Genomic DNA, 18,595 nt, shown 5'->3' on the forward strand with positions numbered 1-18,595 from the left:
GAGCGGAGGACAGAGGAATCCCTGGGGAGAGAGGATAGCCCCTGGAGGAAGGGGGCTTCAGAGCCCCTGGTCTCCGGAGGAGTTTAAGATCCGCAGCTCCCCGCCTCTTCCGCCCCCAGGGCACAGGCGGGGACCCCCTTCCCCACCGCCTCCTTCCCCCTGGGTCAATGCGGGGCGCCCTGGCCATCTCTCCGCCTCCACCCCTAAACCACCGACGGGCTCCGTTCAGAGTCTGGTGAGGGGATTGGGGAAGGCAGACCCCCCCCCCCCAGGACGGAGATGGCCTCGGGGGTGGGGAGACGAGGGGAAGGGCTCGGGCCGGAGGGAACTTGCGCAGTCCCCGGGCTGCCCCGGCTCCCAGCCAGATGCAAGAAATAAACCCAGTCCTGCCAGGCCCAGCCGCGTCCGCGCCTCCAGCGCCGCCCCCCCCCCCCCGGGCTGCCGGGGGAGGGAGCGGCGAAGCGAGCGCAGATTCTGTTCATAAATCAGCTCTGGAGCGACCCAAGCCGGCTGTGAAAAGCACTTTCGAAGCATCCAGCTCCTTCCCTTGACGAGATGTCAAAACATCCCCCGCCGCTCCCGCCGGGCTGGGGGCACCCGGAGCCGACCGGCCGCGCAGCGCCCCCTCCCCGCCGCGCCGACGACGGCCGCTCCCCCGAGCGCGTCCAATTTCCTGCCAACAGCCGTGCGTCTGGGAGGAGGGGAGCCGCCGAGAGACGAAGAGGCAGCGCGCCAGGCGAGGGGGCGGGCGGCCCTGCCACGCGGAAGCCGCGCACCCGCACCCGCGGGAAAGCTGGCGCACCGACCGCGTTTTCTTCCCAGGGGAAGCGGGGCCTGCCGCGCCTCCCCCATCCCCCGACCGTGAGTCCGCCCCCTGGAGACGTGCAGCCCGCAGGTCTGGGCCCGGATCTCCCGTCGGCCGGGGCTTCGGGCTCGCGGCCGAGCCTGGCGGGGCGGTCCGCGCCTGCCCCCTGCTGGTCGTGCCTCTAACCGCGGGTCGCGGGCGCCCGGCCACACCGGACCGGCCCTGGAGACGCCCCACCGCACCCAGGGCTGGACCGGCCGAGGCCTGTGCGCCCGGCCCCCGGGCATACCCCCTGCGCCGCCGGTCCCAACTGCCGTCGACCCACTCCAGGCCGCCCTCCTGCCCCCACGGGGCTCCCCGCGGGGCTGAACAAACATCCGCTGCTCTGGGAGCGCAGTCCCAGGGCCTCTTTACAGAACCTGAGCAGTGTCAATCATGGGAGTTCGGATTTTCTAATCCCCGGCTATTTCATCGAAATCGAGGATATGTGACCTGACAAATGTAAGAACTCGGTGAGGACAATCGAGAGGCTCACTTGAAATTGGGCCCTGCTTTAGAAATTCCCTCAGAGGGTTGCCCTATACCTTGGAGGGTATGAGTCACTTTCCAGATGAGAAAACAGGCTGAGTGTTCAGGTGATGTGCTCATCGTCTCCTTGTGCTTTCATCTCTTTACCTGGAAGACCCATGGAGGCACGGGTGGTCCACTGCTGTTGCTCAGAGGTCCTGGAGCCAGCCAGGCCAACTCTGGCTCCTGCTCTGTCCTGCCACGCACACCCGCACTTTGTGCCCTGCCCACCTTCTCCAGAACTCCCATCCCTTCTCTCTCTGCCCTTCCTGGTCAGGCTTGAGAAGCCCCACACGAGCCACCCTGAGAGGCCTGGGTCAGGAAGGGTGCCCCTGAGCTGGGAAAGGGGTCTCCAGCTAAAGCCCTCGGCCTTGGGCTGGTTCCTTTATTCGGTAGATGCTGGCAGGTTCAGAACACTGTCTGCAGCAGCCTGGGTGAGTTGGCTGGTTAGTAGCTTCCTTTGCCAGCGCCTACCCCCATCCTGGGGCAGAATAAAGAAAACCAGAGGGCAGAAAAGTGGTTTGTTTGTAAAGGAGACTATTGCAGTGGGAAGAAGAGACAAGGCCTGAGGAGCACGACGTAGATATTGGGCCAGATTCTGACTACAGCACATGTTTAAAAACTGGGGAGAAATCAGTTGTGCTGTTAGGCTAGGATGCTGAGGGGGTTCCTGTAGATTTCTCTCTGTGGGCCCAGCCTCTAGCCCACCCCAAGGCATTTGCCAGCCCTTTTGACAGTGGGGAGCCTAGAGGAGGGGGAGGCTTTGGGGGAGGAGTTCCAAGATGCCAGCATCTGTGCTCCCACTCCGTCCTTAGGCCCACAGCCCCCTAGTGCACATACACACTGCTTGTCAGCTCCAGTCTTTTGAGGCTTTTTCTTAGTTTGGAAGAAGAGGTGTCACTTTGCCCCAAAGTAACAATAGCTCTCCTACCTCCCAGGCTCCGTTTCCTAGACAGTGCCCCCCGCTTCTCCAAGCTGAGACAGTCTGCACTTGGGGGTCTCTGAACCCGTATGGGGTGACTGACCATGGCCACCTGGACCAGGGATGAGAGGTAGGAATGGGGAGGAGGCAGAGAGTCAGAAATAGGAAATATAGAGCGAGGTGTGGGCCCAAACCTCTGCTCAGCTGGGCAATGGGAAGAGCTCCTGGCCAGGAGGCCTAGAAGTTCTCATAATGGTCGGAGGAGTGAGTCCGGTCCTGCTTGTTGATGAGCTGACAGCCCTTTTCCACATTCTTGGTCATGCCAGGGCTAAACACCCCAAGCTAAACACCCCAATCTTCCGGACCTGTTAGGGGAAGGAAACGTGAAGCCTAGCTCAGTGTTCATGGAAAGACAGGCAAGAGTCCTTGGTGGGGACTCCTTCCATGTTTCTGATAAAGGTTCGCTTCGCACCCTGTGTGGTGAGGGCTGGCTCGGTGTGTGCGTCTAGCTCAGCTTTGGTAGCCTTGCTTTGTGTGGGTCCACCCTCCCCCCTCTCCAAGGCATTTGGGGTAAAGGATCAGTGTTTCTGACAGGGGCTGGGTTAATCAGCGTTCAAGTTAAAGGCTAGCTTACTGTCTCATTGAGGGCTAGGCCATTATTTACCAGAGCAGTGGCTAGCCCAGTGTTCACGGTAAAGATCAGCGTCTCGGGTGAGGGCCGGCTCAGTATTCATGGTAAGAATAGCTTTGAGTTTATCATAAGGATGAACTGAGCTGTTCCTTCTGGACAGGCACCATGGCTTTAGAAGTGGCGAGTCCCTGTTGCTGCTTCCCCCTGAGCCCCTCAGAGTGACCGCTACTGTTTTTCCATTCCATTCTCCCCACTTATCTCTTGGGTGATGAGTTCTTATCAGCAGTTCCTTCCCTCCTGGAGCTGGGTTGGGAGGTTTGCTTAGACCTCAGGTGATAAAGGCCAGGAGAACCTTGATATGGGGTGGACTGACTTGTGGGTGGACCTCCTGCAGGGACTTGAAGAAGGGCTCGAAGGGGGGGCGGCCAAAGTGCATGATGGAGCGTAGGCCCGTGAACAGACTCCGGTTCAGCACCTTCTGGAAGTGCCGCTCACAGATGTACTGGGGGCACAGAGGCAGGTCAGGCCAAGGACAGTCAGGGTCCGTGCCTAGCCCAAGCCAGCCTGCAGCCCAGGAGACAGAGAATGGGGTGGGGAGGGAACTGGAGGCTGAAAATCGGGACTACCATCTCTGTGCCTCCTGCCGTCTGAACCTGGCTGTCCGCCCACCTGCCCTGGCCATCTGAGCCTCACCCAGCCAACCCATCGACCCACCTAGTCGCCCCGCCTGGCCGTCCCTGACCCACCAGCATGGTGGTCCTGAGGTGAAACTTCTCAGCCAGCTGGGTGACGTAGGTGTGCACGGACACCAGGTCCTGACGGTCATTCTCCTCCACCTCTCGGATGACGTCAGCCATCCGCTCAAACTGCCGCTGGGTTCTCGTCACCCAGATGAAGTAGATCTGGGGACACAGGGGAGTTCAGGACCTGGCTAAGCTCAGGCTCCCTATATCCCCGGGATCCCCACAGCAATAGAACTCTTCCTGTCTCTGTCAGCTTGTGCCTCTCCCCAGACACTCTGGGGAATGGAGTGTTGCGGGGGGGCCCCAGGGCCAGGCTCTGGGCGGGAGATGGACTTACCCCAGGCATGGAGAGAGAGAAGGGAGTGATAACCTGGGGTGATGAAAAAGGACACATGTCAAGTGAGCTGAAGGTCCGATGGGGTGGGAAGCGGCTTTTTCACACAGAGCCTGCCGTTCCACTCCCTGCAACGGGCCCTCCACAGGCTGCTGGGCTCCCAACCAACCCCAGCCCAGAGGGATAGGGTTCCACTAAGGGGCATGTCACAGAACAGCCTGAGGGAAGACCCAGCTGGCTGCCCGGGGCAGATGGGAATGGGCTCAAAGAGAGAGCCGGAGGATAGAAGCTGCCATAGAGGGACCGACCTCCCGCTTCTGAAGAGGCTGAAGTGGGGCCGTGTGGGTTAAGAAGCAGAGGCAGAGCCGGCATGGACAGAGGAGCGGGGGAGCTGCCTGTCACCCTCTGAATGCCGACAGTACGTGGGCTTGGCCTCTGCCTGCTGCGTTCCTGTGCCCCCGACTCACCTGCCAGGCCCAGAGAGACAAGCAGGGGCCTGCTACCAGGTCCGGGCTGGGGTGAAGGGACCCGGGATAGAGGGGGCCTGAGGGCCTGGGCTGTGTTCCTGCAACTAACCCAGCCCACCAGCCCTGCCTCGCCACCTCCCCTCTTCTTCCTCTTGAAAGCAGAGCAGGTTTCACTGCCCCACCCCAAGTGTTCCCTTCCTTCTCCCAACCTGACAAGGCTCCCTTCAGGGGCTGGCCTCCTCTGTACGACAGAGTGGGTTTCTTTACCCCTCTCCAACTCTGTTCTTTAGGGTCCGAGGATATCAGACCCCTCTGGGGTCAGGCCAAGAACAGAGGCAGGAGAGACAGGCAGAGACGGACACAGTGATAGGGAGCAGGGGCCAGGGGTCAGCAGGAGGAGAGGGCACTCACCTTCTTACAGAACACTTGGCAGCTGACTGATGATTTGAAGACCAGGTCTTTGAGGATGGAGGCAAAGGGGGTGACTCCAACGCCCCCTCCCACCAGCACTGAGACCTCAAACTTATGCCATTCCTGGTGGCCCTCTCCAAATGGTCCATCAAGGTACAGCTGCAGGAGAAGGAGTGGGTCTGAGTTAAGCTCCGCCACCACAATAGCTCTGAAGCTAGAAATGGGAGGCAGGGAAGGCAGGTATGTTTATGGAGTGAGGAGAGAGGGGGTGCCGTGGCATTACCTGGAATGGCCAGTCTCTGGACTGGGAGGGGAGGAACACAGTGGGCAGCCCGGGGCTGCGGGGCCAAGGCCTGCTAAGGGGATGTGGGGGCGGGTAGCTCATCCGGTATGTGTCTGGTCACCTTCGGGTATCTGGCACAGCCACCTCCCGTTGGAGGTGAGTAGATCTCTCTGAGCCGAGTGGTCCAGGGCCCTGCTGCTCGGATGTGCAGGCTGAGCGTGTCCTCATCGGGTGCAGAAGTCAGCGTGAAGGGGTGGTACTCAGTGGTCCCCAGAGCCAAGCAGGCGATCCGCACCCACTGTCCTGACTTGTACTCAAAGCCTTGGGGCCGCTGGAACTGCAGGTGGGTCACTCCTGAGGAAAGGAAGTGGGCAGGAGGCTGCTATCCAGGACCCAGCAACCCTGTGGCCTCCAGAAAGATCCCCCTCCCCCCCCCCCCCCCCGCAGCCTCAGCTCTCCTTCTGGAATATGCCAAGGCCTCTCCCCATCAGAAGGCATTACTCCCCTCTGGCCATGTCCACCCTGCGGAGGGGCAATGCAGCGCTGGTGCTGGTGGTCAGCAGGGAAAGGAGCAACCTGGCCCGGGCTCCTCCTCCCTCTGTTGTGAGAGAGGCTCGGGTCCCCCGGCCAAGAGCTTTGCTTGCCAGCTCCCTCATCGCTGCCGCCTCAAGGCCCCTGCCAACTCCACTGGGCCAGACCAACGGATTGCAAGGTCCAGGCTCTGCCCCTGCCCTGTGGGCTTTCTCAGCACTACCCAGCTGGTCCCTGACAGCCTGCAGGCCTGGTGCCTGAAGGCAGCAGCTCGGCCTTCTCCACGCTGATCTCCACCTTCTTCCGGCTCAGGCTCACCAGCTTGTCCCCCATAGATGAGTGCCGGGACCGGGAAGAAGATGTGGAAACGGGGCAGCTGCGGCAGGCCGAAGCTGCCGTGGACAATGAGCTGGATAGAGTGAAGAATTCGGCTCAGACCAAGTCACACCCACAACAGTGTCTGTGACCGACTCGGGCCTTAGCCCCTTGCACCCTCCACCCACCCCAGCCCACCCCACGGGCACCCTCCGTCCCCACCTCTCCGTGTACCACGCTCCCTCCAGGTCCCCAAATCTAACCACTCCCAACCCCAAGCCCATCCTGCAGATCGTCCACGATGAGTGAGACTATTTGCGCCTTCCTGGCACCATCCTGAACCAGCCACCTTGACTCTCGCCTGGTCTCCTGCAGTAGCCTCCCAGCTCGTCTTCTAGGGGGTTGCCCCACCGTGACCCATTGTCTTCAAGGCAGCCACTGCGACTTTCTGAAGTTCATTTTATCACGCCGTCGCAGTGTAACCGGCCTTAGTGGACTTCCCATTATACCACAAGGCCTCGAGATGCTCTGGCCTCTGCCTGCCAGCGTTTCCGCCTCCCTGTTCTTCAAACACGGCAAGTCCTTTCTGCTTCAGGCCCTGGGCACCCACTGCTCCCTCTCCCAGGAATGCCCCCTCCCTGCTTCTTGCCCTGGCTACCTCTGTCTCATTTTTTAAAAATTTATTTGAAAGAGACCAAGAGCGTGAGCGTGAGCAATGGGGAGGAACAGAGGGAGAGGGAAGAGCAGACTCCCCGCTGAGCGGAGAGCCTGATGTGGGGCTCGATCCCAGGACCCAGGGGTGGATCATGACCTGAGCCGAAGGCAGAGGCTTAGCCAACTGAGCCCCCCAGGCGCCCCCCTCTATCTCATTTGTCAGGGCTCAGCAGAAACACCCCCTCCTCAGGCCTTCCCTGGGTCCTCTGGCATATCTCCCAGTTACTTCCTGTCAGCATTTGTCATCCCCCACACTCACGTTGCTTCTTCATTCATTGACATGCTCCCCACCGGAGTGTGTATGTGTCTTTTGTTTTTGCCACCGTACTCTCAGCTCTTGGCCGTTGCCGCCTGGCACACAGCAGGCACTCAATAACTGCTGAGTTAGTAAAAGGAGTTCCTCCAATTTACCCTCTCCCTTTGGAGACTAAAAACACATAACCAGGCCCCCTTTTCCATTAAATAACTGACGTAATTGTTTTCCATGGAATTGTATTTCCATGAAATAACTGAATACTTGTTTAGCTCTGGTCCTTTCCCCAACAAGCTGGTCTAACATGGTCAGACATGATTTGCCCCCATACTTCCCATTTGCTTGTTCCTAAGTCTGGTCAGTCTGGCTCCTGCCTCCACCTCTTCTCAGGACCTGCTCACTGGGGGCTCACCCATCCCATGAAGGTCTCCTTTCATTTGCTCCCAGGGCTGGCCGTCTGTGGCACTAGCAACCGCCTGCTCCTTGCCTCGTCTGCTGCGTCTCTGGGGCCACTCGCTTTCCATCTCCTCCACTGGCTCTCTGTTCCTTCTCCCAGCCCTGATCCTACATGTTGCCCAAACCTGATTTTCTCACTCTCTGCACTCCTCAGTCTATGCTGTCCCGTGTGGCATGGCCCCTCGGCTGCCCCCGCAGCCGCACGGGTCCTGCCACCACCTAATACCCTGGGGCCACCCACAGCCAGGCCTTTGCGCCCTGAATACACTATCCTCATTTCCACCTCTGCACCCGTGCTCGTGCCCTTTCTTCTACCTGGAATGCTCTTCGGATTGCACTCTGCCCTGTCGGATCTTAGCTTACCTCTCCTTAACTCTTGGCTCCAGTCCCATCTTCTCCCCAAAGTCTTCCCTAACCAGTTTGGCCCGAATGAAACTCCCTTCAGTGAGCTGCTAGAAATCACTGTTTGCAGCACTCAGCTCAGCATGAATCCTGTATTGTCTGCTCATTCTGATCAAGGCAAGTGCACGGCACTTATCTCTACCCCAAATCCTAAGTTCTCCAGGGCAGAGCTTCGAGTCTCCCCCTCCTCCCCCAAACTAGTACGTAGCACCGAACAACTGTGTACTAGACCCTTCGACAGATAACTGTTAAACTGAACTCTGGCTCCTCAGTCCGCTCTGCCTTTCCCCAGCTTCGTGTTCCTTTGCCCACAGGACTAACTTAAACCTCTCTGGGCTCTTCTCTGAACTGGCTCCGGTCCCCCCAGGTTCCTCTTTCATTATGGAGCCCACCCCCACCCCCAAGGCTTTCTGAGCATCTAACCAGGCTGAGAACGACGTCTGGGTGGCCTCATACTGCTCTGTTTACACGTCCCATTTGGTGTTGGCTCTGCTTTTAAACCCCAGAACTGCTGCAGACCCGCGGTTGGCTGAGGAGCTGGGGGGCTGCCGCCAGCTCAGCTCCCGCTGTGCCGGCCCTGCCCGCTTCTGCCTGGGTCGGGAGCCCGGACAGCCTTCTGCAGGGCCGGCTCCACACTGGGTCCTTTACTTGTCGCTTCTCTTTCTGCCCCAAGTCAAGCGGACACACCAAGGGTAAATGGGGAGGAGGCGGGTGTTTTGGCCCTGATATCCCCCAGGTGAGACTGTCCCTAGCGGCCAGGGTTGGGTTGCCCAGCAGAGGGTCCTGCACCTTTCTGAGCTGCTGACTTCCCTGCTGGCAGGAAGGGAGGCTCTGAACCCCAGGGACCCCCCAAACCCAGGGATAAGTCAGAAGGGGGTCTTGGTCTCAGGGAGCCAGTGTGGCCACTCTTCCGGGTCTCCCATTGAGCTCAGCTGCTTTTTCACCAGGAACAAGAACATCATCTCCACCCCTAACAGAAACAGTAACCGGGGAGCTAGCGCTCCACCCTAGCAGGGATGGGTAGGGAGGGATAAATCAGCCTCAGCTTCCAAAGAAGGCAGAGATTTCTCTGGAAACAAACATCAGTTCTAGGAAACGACCTAAGCCGAGGCCGGGTAGTCCTCTTCAGAACCGTGAAGTGCTGAGCCTCAGCAACATGGAAACAGACCGTCTGATGACTGAGGACAGAACTGCACCTGGAGGACGCAGGGCATCCCACAGGTGCCAGCTTGACCCAGGCCATGATGGACTCGCCCTCTGTTTCAGGACCGTGTGCAGTTCTGCCTGGAGCCAGGTGACAGATGGCAACCATCTGGGCTCTGCGCTTCTGAAGGCTGACGGGCAAGTATCGTTGGTGGGGACGCTGGGGCCTTGGGACTTAGTTTAGCTTCTCAGCAGGACCCTCGGGTGCTCTTTAGGGAACCGCCTGTATCCATGAGGAAGGCAGGCCAAGCACAGATGAGAGTCCCTCTGGAACTAACTAGCTGGCGCACCTGACGGCAAACCCAGGGAAGGTAAAGGGAACAGGAGGACGAGGGAAGGGAGGGAATGTGAAGGAAGGGAGGCAGGAGCTTAAGGAGAAGGAAAGGGAACAGGTAGACTCTTAAAAATCCATCTCATCAACAGTCCAAGTGAAGATGTTTTGAGCAAGCTCGTTGACTCTACAAGTGGCACTTTGCTGAGTGGGGTGCAGACACCCCAGGAAACAGGATCAGAACAAAAGTGGCAGAACAGAATTAAGATAGACTTCTCTAAAAAAAAAAAAAGTGTGCTGCTCCCTTGAAAGTGGGCGGTCAACCCTGGAGCTCACACCAGCCACCGGAACTGGGGAATGACCGGCTGGGCAGAAATGATGCGGGGGTGTCTGCAAGGAAGCGACCAGCCTGATAGGGCTGCTACTGCCAGCCCCATGCCGGGCACCCATCTTCCAAGCGCTGCAGCCCGGGGTCCATCTGCTTGACAGGCCTACACTATCCTCTCCAGCTGTGATGTGAGAAGTGGAGGGGATTCCTGAAATGACTGAGGGGACGGAGAACGGATGTCTCAGCCCTCATGGCCTCCCTGGGATCATCCTGCCAAGACCCCGACAGCCCTCACCAGCCCGGAGAGCAGGACGTAGAGGTGGTGGGTCAGCCAGAAGCCCCGGAAGCTGCGGCGCCGGAAGTGGTGGGAGGCGAAGACATACACGATGGCCAGGACCAGGAGCAGCAGCACCCCCGTGAGGCCTGCAAAATGAACGCGGGGTGAAGGGCCGAGGAGCGGGGCTGTGCTGGGGCTGCCGTGGGTCAGGGTCCCATTCCACTTCACTGCTCTGGGTGGGGGCCACGGAAGCCCAGGCTTCTCCTCTGTTCTTCTCTCCCCACACCACTGATCACAGTGCCTTTTATTTCAACAGACTCTGCTCATCCCTCCAACACCTTGTCCCGATTGTTCTTTTTCAAGGACCGGTGTCATTCGTTCTTTGTCTGTCACTTCCCTGACTGTCAGGCCCACAAGAACAGGGACCAGGCTGCTGGTTCAGCACGGGATCCTAGCGCCTTCTGTAGGGCTCGCCCCCTGTGGGCCTCGTCTACACCGGTGCTGATGGACTGAACGTGCGGGGCACCTGCTCTGGGCCCTCTGGGTCAGACTTTGGACATTGCAGGCCCTGCCCCCACGGAGTCAAGACTCGGTCTACGTCCCCCTAGCCCCCGACTTGGCTCCCACAGCATGAGCAGTGGCGCCATTAGTGAGGAAGTGCGACCACCCGAGCCCCCTGGGTTCAGCCCAGGGTTGGCGGGAGGACCCTCCTCTCACAGGAGATCCCAGGCCTGGGGTACACGAGAGAGCAGTACTAGAGTCAGGACACGAGTGAGGGGCCAGAGAACGGCCCCTCAAGTGATCGAGGAGGAGGGAGGCAGAAATTAAGAAGATTAGAGCCCTGCAGTCTGGAAAAGCAGAGGTTAAGAAGGGCTCTAACCAAAGCCTGTAAAGGCCTGAACAGAGAGGAGGGCCTCAACACAGCCTTATCCACTAAATCCCAGTGCGCAAGAATTAGCAAGCACTCTGAAGTTCAGAGCAGGTTGTTTTAGGATTAAAAAAAATGCCGTGTTTCACGGAGAGGAGCGTAGAAAATGTATTATGCCAAGGAGGAAACAGACTGAAAATATAAATAGGTTCAAGAAGCTTTTGAACAGATTCACAGCTAATAGCTCTAAAATGGGTGATTATGGGGAGTAAGGAATACGTCCCTCAACAGCCCTGGTCAAGACGGACTACAAGGGGTGGGGGTCTCTGCCTAGTTTGACGAGCCTGGTCCCTCCACCGTGCTGCTGGGACACGGCATTCCTCCAAGCCACTGTCACGGTAGGTGTGTAGGTTGGGGCAGGGGGAGAGGGGGTCCATTCTCATTCCACGGAAGAAGGATGTTCCGAGTTGGGGCAGGAGCCCAGCCAAGCTCCCAAGAGAAGGACTAGAGAGCAGAGGCTCCTACTTCCCAGCAGAGTTGTCAGGACCAGAGGGCAGAGCCTGGCCCACCGTGAGACCCGAGTGAGTGCTACTGGGCTGCCTCATGGCAGATAGAACCCGGAGCTCAGAGCTCAGAGCCAGACCCAGAAATTCAGAGCAGGGAGGGCTCTCACCTAGCACAGTCTGGAAGAACCACCAGTAATACTTCTGGGGACACTCAGACCTGTGAAGAAGGGAAAGCAAGCAAGGATGCTGAGAGGAGATGCCTGGGACTTCCAGAAAGAATCCTCCAGAGGAAACACCTCAACCCAGGCACCAGTCTCCCTTTCTGCCCACTCGGGGTCAGGGCTCTGGCTGGTCATTGTCTGTCCCATTGCCTGGAAGGTGACACTCTCCTCTGAGCCAAGAGAATTTGCTTCTTTCCATCCATAAAGGATCCCCCCACATTGACTCACACACACACACACACACACACACACACACACACACACACACATGCACACAGTAGCCCACTCACTCACCCGTCGTCACGGAAGAGTCCAGGGAAGAGGCAGGAAAGGACGCTGAGCGGGCTGACGGAGAACAGGTACCCATTTACCACATGGCCCGCACTGTGCAAGACTAAGGAAGGCCAGACAGGGTGGGAGTGAGCCAGGGGGCAGCCTGGTGGGGGTGCTCAACCCATCCAGCCCAAGGTTGGGGACTCCAGCCACCCAGCCTTGGGGGCCTGAAGAAGGACCCTCGGGGTCTGCACTTCTGGTCTCTAGCCATCCTCCTGTCCCTCCCCACCCCTGCTGAGCCCCATATATACCATCCATGAGCCCAGCCACAGGAGTCTGAAATTATACCATTAGAAGTTCATTCTTTGGGTTTCTCTCACAGAGTATGTTTTCCAACATAAAAACTGGGAGAGATCACACATGATGTGCCCATGTTCTGGGCTGTTGCTAACTTGTCAGCTGGAGGCTGAGGAGGTGGCCCTGAAAGCATGGGAAGAGGCACCAGGAAGGGGCGGGGTGGGGGGCTCCTGGGCTCACTTCACACCACTGCGGGCCAGCTGCATCCTTCTGAGAAGGACATCTAGGACTCACACTCAAGCACAAAAGAGAGGAGGGGCAGGCAGCAGGGGCAGGAGGACACGAACAGAAGCCCTGGGACTCCCGGGCCCTGCCTGTGAGGACGATGGCCACGGAGGCAATGAGCCAATGGAAGGTCTCTCGCAGGAAGGTGATGCAGGCTGCGGCACGTGGTGAGCAGGACGCAGGAGAACATGAAGGAGATGCTGGCGGCCGGCCCCGGGACAGGATGATGCCCACACGGGTGGTGTCCGTGATGCCCATGCGGTGAGCCCCAGAAGCATAGTCTGTCGGGGAGCCCAGGCGGGTAAGAGGGGAGCAGTGCAGAGGAGAGAGCGCCGCTGAGGCGGGTCAAGGGCCCGCCCTGGCCACCACCCCTTCACGCAGGCCCCTTCTGCAGCCTCCGTTCAAGCAGGCCCCATGCACCCACGGGAGCCCCGACCCTGGGGCTGCCCACACTCACAGCAGGCCCGCTCCAGGAAAGGCCCCCGCTGATGGCGCAGAACACAGCCACGCAGCCGACGTGGCGGCGGTAGTTCTCGATGAAGCGCTGGAACTGCTGCAAGGTCTGGTGGTGCCGGCTGCGCTGAAACTTCTCCCGGGGGCCTCCGTGAACAGCAGGGGCTGGAATGATGCTACCCTGGGGACAGGAAGTCTCGGCTCTGGCTACGAACCCCCCCCTCCCAGTGCAACCCGCCTCCCAGGAGCAGAGAAAGGGCACCAAGTTGCTCAAGCCAAGCAGGGTTCAGACCCCAAAAGCCCTACCACACTCCTCTGACAAGGCCGTCAGAGTAGGGACAGCCTTGCAGTGCTCACTGCGTCAGTTCGTCCCAGGGAACGCAGTCCCTCTAGCCCAGGTCCCACTCACACTCAGACAGCCCTCTCCCCTCCCAGTCTGCAGCTCCCCATTCTCACCCTGCTCTGTTCTCACCCTTTACTGGAAGCGCAGAAGTCACCCCCTCCAGGAAGCCTGCCTTGACTTACCAGGCAGAGGTGAGCACTTCCTTGAGCTCCGAAGCTCCTTGCTCTGACCACTGTCACAACATTCATCGGTGGGACATGGTGATTATCAGTGTGGCAGCCACCTTGTCAGACTGTGGTCTGCTCGGGCGTGAACTGCTCATCCTGCCCGCAGCCCTGCACGCTAACGGGATGCATGAACTCAAGGAGAGGAGCAGGCGTACTTCTTGCCAAACCTCTGTCGAATCTCCGGGGGGGGTCTGTGTCCGTGGGGCACTGCAGTCTCTGTGCTGTCCGCTCCACGTCAGCGTTGCTGTGGGGACAGCGAGCGCTCACTCTAGGGGAGGGACTAGGACAGGAATGAAAGAGAGAGGATTCCGGCCACCTGAACCACTGGATCCTCGCTGCCCCTGGTCTCTCTTCAGACCCACTCTGCTGAGGAGGGGTCAGAGCTCTCAGCCAGGGGCCAGCAGACTTCCCACAGAGACCTGGAGAGAGAATGAGTTAGATCCTAGGGACACACATACAAGCTGTGTCCTTCACAAGGGCATCTGACCCTGGCAGCAGGTGGGTGCCGAAGTCCAGCAGGCTCTCTGCTCTTGCTGGTACAGGGCCGTGTCTGCCTACAGCAAGGAGCCCTTTTTTCTAATTTGCATAAAGACACTACATAGGCTGGTAGGGCCCTGATCCCAGGCATTCTGGGGAGAGAAAAGGCAACCCCCCCAACCCCAGCCCTCCCTCCAACATTCCCAGATCAGGGCTCACCAGATCTTTTCCAGGCTGATGTAGGAGACTCGCCGGCACAGGTCCTTGAGGACTTCAGGCACCTCTACCCCTGTAACACAGAGCTGATCTCGGGAACAGCTCAGGGCCCAGAGCCCAGGAAGACCTGGCACTCACCCCATGTCCATACTGTAGAGGGTCCTCGGCCAGTACCCTTGCCTTTGGGTGCCCCAGCCCCAGCCTGCTCCCCCAGTGGGAGCTAGACCCAGCCATGAGGGGGCAGGGAGAAGGCCTGAATTTGTTGGCCAGACAGTGTCCCCTGGATGTGTGTCCACCTTCAGCCCACTCCTGGGACTGGTATCAGGCTTGTGGGGTAGAGTTCAGAAACTGTGCCACCTGCCTGCTGAGACCATTCTGCCACAAAAACCCTGCTAAACCCTCCAGCTTAAAGCCTCCTGGGAATTAAATGTAGTTCTGGGTGGCGCATTTATGGGATCACCATGAAATTCTTTCCACCTTCCTGTGTTTAAAAATGTTCATAATAGTATGTTGGGGGGAAGTACTCTCCCTTGAGCCACCTGTTCCTCTCTGTCCGGCCCGAGCGTTGCAGGGGAGGGCGGGACTGAGCTGCAAAGCCATGTTCTCACAGGAAGCCCGGGAATGTCCAGGTCACTTCCGAGTGCTAAACTAATCTTGACGACTACCCTGGTCTCCAGCCCAGGGGGCACAAGTGATTAAGGTGAATTTCATACAATCAGAATGTTTACAACAAAGTATGGATATTTATCCGTCAGATTTCAACCAGCAGCAAATGCGGCAACATGGTAACCAAAGGCAGGTGAACGGGGAGATCTAGGTGACCGGGGAAAGGGGTGCTTCCTGCGCTATTCTTGTTCCTTTTCTGTAGGAACATTCGAAATGTCTCATAGTAAAATCTGAACGAAACAACAAGGCACAACAACAATTAAAAGCAAAACAAAACAGGACTCAAAGCTACCCTTCCGCATAATCCTCACTCCCCCAGCCTGGTCCTCCACCCCAGGGGCTGAGTGGTCCCAGGACTCTGGCCCGGGCTCACCTCCGGACACCTGCCCCTGCTCAGCCCTCGGGCCCAGGTGCCTACTGCCCTGGCTGCCTGGGAAAAGTGAGAGGCTGAAGAACCAGGAGTGCTGGTCTGCACTCCAGTAGTTCTCCTCCAGCCCTGGGACATGGAAGCCCTCACCAGAGCCGCAGTGGTGTCCTGCCCAACTCGCCCCTCTCCCACATCTGGGCTGCTCAGCTCCCCCAAGTTCTCGTCATCCTAGGAGGGGCTGGGTTTGGTCTCCACATGCCCCAGCGAGAAACTGTGAAGGCACCGTAACAGCTCAGAGTAGACCACAGAGAGTCCTGCTACCTGCCCCCTCCCCACCCTGGCTCTAGCCTCCACCCACCTGAGACACAGGTGGGACAGGAAGTAGGGGGAAGGACAAGAGAAGTGGGTCTCCGTGCACTCAAGCAACATTAACCAAGCTCTCAGCCAAGGGATATAAAGGCAAACAAGACCAGAGCCCCCCCTGCCAGGAGACACCCTAGCTCAGGTGAATATGGCCTGGAGAGGGCTGTAACAAGGAGACACTGTCCCCCCATCCCACCCCCGTCCTGGGCACCTGGCACAGGGATCTTCGACAGAGAGCTGGAAGAAGCAGAGTTCTGTCTGTTGTCCCCCACCCCATCCTGACCCTGCCCACCCACCCTGGGAGCAAAGCTGCATTAGGACTTTTGTGGGCCCTAGGCACTGTCACCTTCCTAAACCACTTCCGCCCTTAAAAAAAAAAAAGTATATACGTGTCTTTATAAAAGATAAATATTTTTTACAATCATGTTGGTACATAGAAGGATATAATCCAGGCTGGATATATTATCACCTATTTATTATTATTATACTCATCCTTCTGACTTTAAAAGGAATTAAAGCATTTCTGTGGGCTCCTAAAAGCAGGTGGGCCCGATGCACTGTGCCTGCTATGTCTAATGGCTACGTCAGTCGGCCCCAAGGCCAGGCCCCCCACCTTTGACGCAGAGCTGTGTGAATCGCAGCTCGCTGTCATGGTCCCGCAGCGTGAAGTGGAAGTCCTCCCACGTCAGCTCCTCCCTATCCTGGAAGCCGGACTCCCGGAACGTGGACTCCACCACCTCCGTCAGCTGCGCCTTGGACAGGCAGTTGTTGGAGATCTCGACGAAGGACCTGGGGTTGGGGGAGGGAAACCATCGGGCCCTGAAAAGAAGCTTGAGGCCTGGACAGGAGGGCCTACTGGCCATCCCACCAGGCCTTCGGAGCCCACAAGGAAGGGCCCCCTCCTAGTTATAATAGTCTTCGGCTATATGGCCCCTGCTCTTTACCCTCCTGCTCCCACCTTCATGCCCCCACTTCTTTCCCCCAGCAGGCCCTGTCCTGGCCCACTCTTCCGGCCATCCCACAGGACCAACCTCAGCATCCTGATGAACTCGTCCTCGGAAATGAGACCATTCCCATCAAAGCCATACATGCGGAACATAAGGCGAGACTTCTCCTCAGGAGAGCCTGGGAGGAGGAGGACCCCGTGAGAGCCCCAACCTACCTGCCTAAACCCCAGGCTGACCAGAAGGGGCCTCACATGAGTCTGACCCACTGCTGATCACAACAAGGGGTCACTCTGCTTCCTGATCTCTACCTGGGTGCTCCCAGATGTCTGCCGTGGCTGGAGACCAGGCCCCGGCACTTCCCCTTCTCCAACAGGTCAGCTACCCTCCAGCCTCATCTCTAGCCCCTTCCATCTTCTCCTACCTGGACGATCACTTCCTTTTCCCCTACCTTTCATGAAGACCACCAGGATGTCCAGAAACTCCCAGAAGGACAGGTAGACCTTGCCATCTTTGTCCGCCAGGGAGAACATGGACTCCACAAACATGGCCTGGGGCTTGAGGCCCAGGAACTCGGCAAACTCAGCTCTGCTCAGCTCGCAAGTCAGGGCCTCCCGTACCTTCTGCGATGAGTCCAGGGGCAGGGTCCCTGCGTCCACCTGGTCGATGTCCAGCACCTGCACCTGGGCAGCAACAGAGGGAGGGAGAGAGAAGGAGACAGGGTTTCCTTGATTTGAAGTCCAGCTGAGGCTTGTAGGAGCCACCTTTTCCAGGTGTCTGCCCAGCACCCTGTCTCCTGAGCACCTGCCCGTGCCCTGCAGGTGGTCCCTGGGACTTTTTGTTCTACAGAGCCCCAGTCCTCTGTGTTAGCTGATTGCACCAGGGATGCACACTTGACCCAAGCAGATGATCTGGAATTGGGACTAAGAGGTCCCAGGTCTGTCTTGACCTGAGCGCAACAAAACTCAGAAGTTGTGGCCTGCCACGTTCTTCCAAGTGCTCAGAGACCCAGACAGAGGGAAGTAAACACACGGAGAAAACGAGGCAGGCTAAGAGAGAGAAGTGGCTTTGTTTGCTGGCAACTGTCCCTTTCCTAGCCCCTTCCAGGCCAGGTCACAGTCCTCCCTTCGGAATTGCTGAGACATCAGCACAGCCTCAGAGTCAACTGACCTTTTATCAGTGCGAGCTTGCTCTTAGACCCAAAGGAGTTTTGACTGAGAAAAGGCCTCAGCTGAGCTGAGAAAAAGTAGGGCTGGGAAAAGGGAATTCTCATGGTGGGCTATCTTTAGCCCACCCAGGGGCTGCCCCAGCATCAGAACAGGGGGTGAGGGAAGCAGACAGGCCTCAGGCACAGCACCTGTTCTGCCTGCCTGTCAACCGGGGCCCCAGTCCAAGCCTGGCTGCGGTTTCATGATGCAAACCTCGTTGCTCCAAACAGGGAGCTTTAGTGGAAAGAGCCTGGGGCTGGAGGCAGAAGATCGGGCTCCAGTCCCAGCTCTGCCACCCCCTCGCTGTGTGACCTCAGGCGAGTCGCACCAGTTGTCTGTCATTCATTTTTCTTACGTGCCCTACTTATCTCACAGGGCTATTGTGAGAATCAACAAGAGACCCTGTATGGAAAATGTCTTGAAACCTGGAAGCACTGTGCAGACGGAGAGGGCTGCAGCTACCCCTAAGACATGGTAGCACCCCCTTGCGCCCCCAGCACAAGGGTCCCCATAGCCGAGTAGAGGTGCCCCGGCCCCGCCTCGGCCCTGGCAATGAGTCTCCCCACCTGGGGAGGAGGTCCCTCCATTCCAGTGCATACTCAAGTTCAACTGGCTTGGGGAGTAGATGACAAAAGCCATGTGCCCGGCACGTCGTAAATGACCATTAAATGGTCACTTCCCTCATGAATCCTCTCCCCAGTCAGCCAACCCTGTTTCTTCTCCTCAAACATTAATTTTTTTGCCCTTCTACTAGACACCTCTGTGCAGTCCCTCCTGCTCCTTTCCTCTGAGCCAACAATTTTTCACCTCTTTTTAAGTCTCCGTCAAATCTGACCCGAACCACGACCGTCCAGCGGCCTGAAGACACAGCACCTTTTCTGAACTCCATTGCTTAGCTCCTGACTGTCTTACACTCATCATTCTGTGCTGGTTTCCTTCCTTTCTGTGTCTGTGCCTTCTTCCCAGAG

General features: G+C 58.2%; 1 protein-coding gene across 1 annotated transcript in view; it reads right to left on the reverse strand.

Annotated features, from left to right (window-relative positions):
• Positions 1–1,497: 1,497 nt before the first annotated feature.
• The window catches only part of LOC148108166 (dual oxidase 1-like), a 33,584-nt gene continuing 16,486 nt past the window's right edge, over positions 1,498–18,595 (reverse strand). Inside the window, 20 exon segments of the mRNA XM_087853891.1 lie at positions 1,498–3,827; positions 4,881–5,039; positions 5,285–5,517; positions 5,952–6,025; positions 6,027–6,103; positions 9,932–10,059; positions 11,455–11,504; positions 11,803–11,902; positions 12,453–12,513; positions 12,515–12,573; positions 12,576–12,644; positions 12,821–12,847; positions 12,850–12,997; positions 13,342–13,442; positions 13,554–13,630; positions 14,083–14,152; positions 15,119–15,241; positions 16,089–16,264; positions 16,420–16,600; positions 16,871–17,102. Of these exon segments, the coding sequence (XP_087710017.1) occupies positions 3,615–3,827; positions 4,881–5,039; positions 5,285–5,517; positions 5,952–6,025; positions 6,027–6,103; positions 9,932–10,059; positions 11,455–11,504; positions 11,803–11,902; positions 12,453–12,513; positions 12,515–12,573; positions 12,576–12,644; positions 12,821–12,847; positions 12,850–12,997; positions 13,342–13,442; positions 13,554–13,630; positions 14,083–14,152; positions 15,119–15,241; positions 16,089–16,264; positions 16,420–16,600; positions 16,871–17,102 (2,358 nt within the window). The 3' untranslated portion in view covers positions 1,498–3,614.

This window comes from Ursus americanus, chromosome 22, assembly GCF_024610735.1.
Source record: "Ursus americanus isolate L20-20 chromosome 22, mUrsAme1.1.p, whole genome shotgun sequence".
Taxonomy (NCBI): Eukaryota; Metazoa; Chordata; class Mammalia; order Carnivora; family Ursidae; genus Ursus; species Ursus americanus.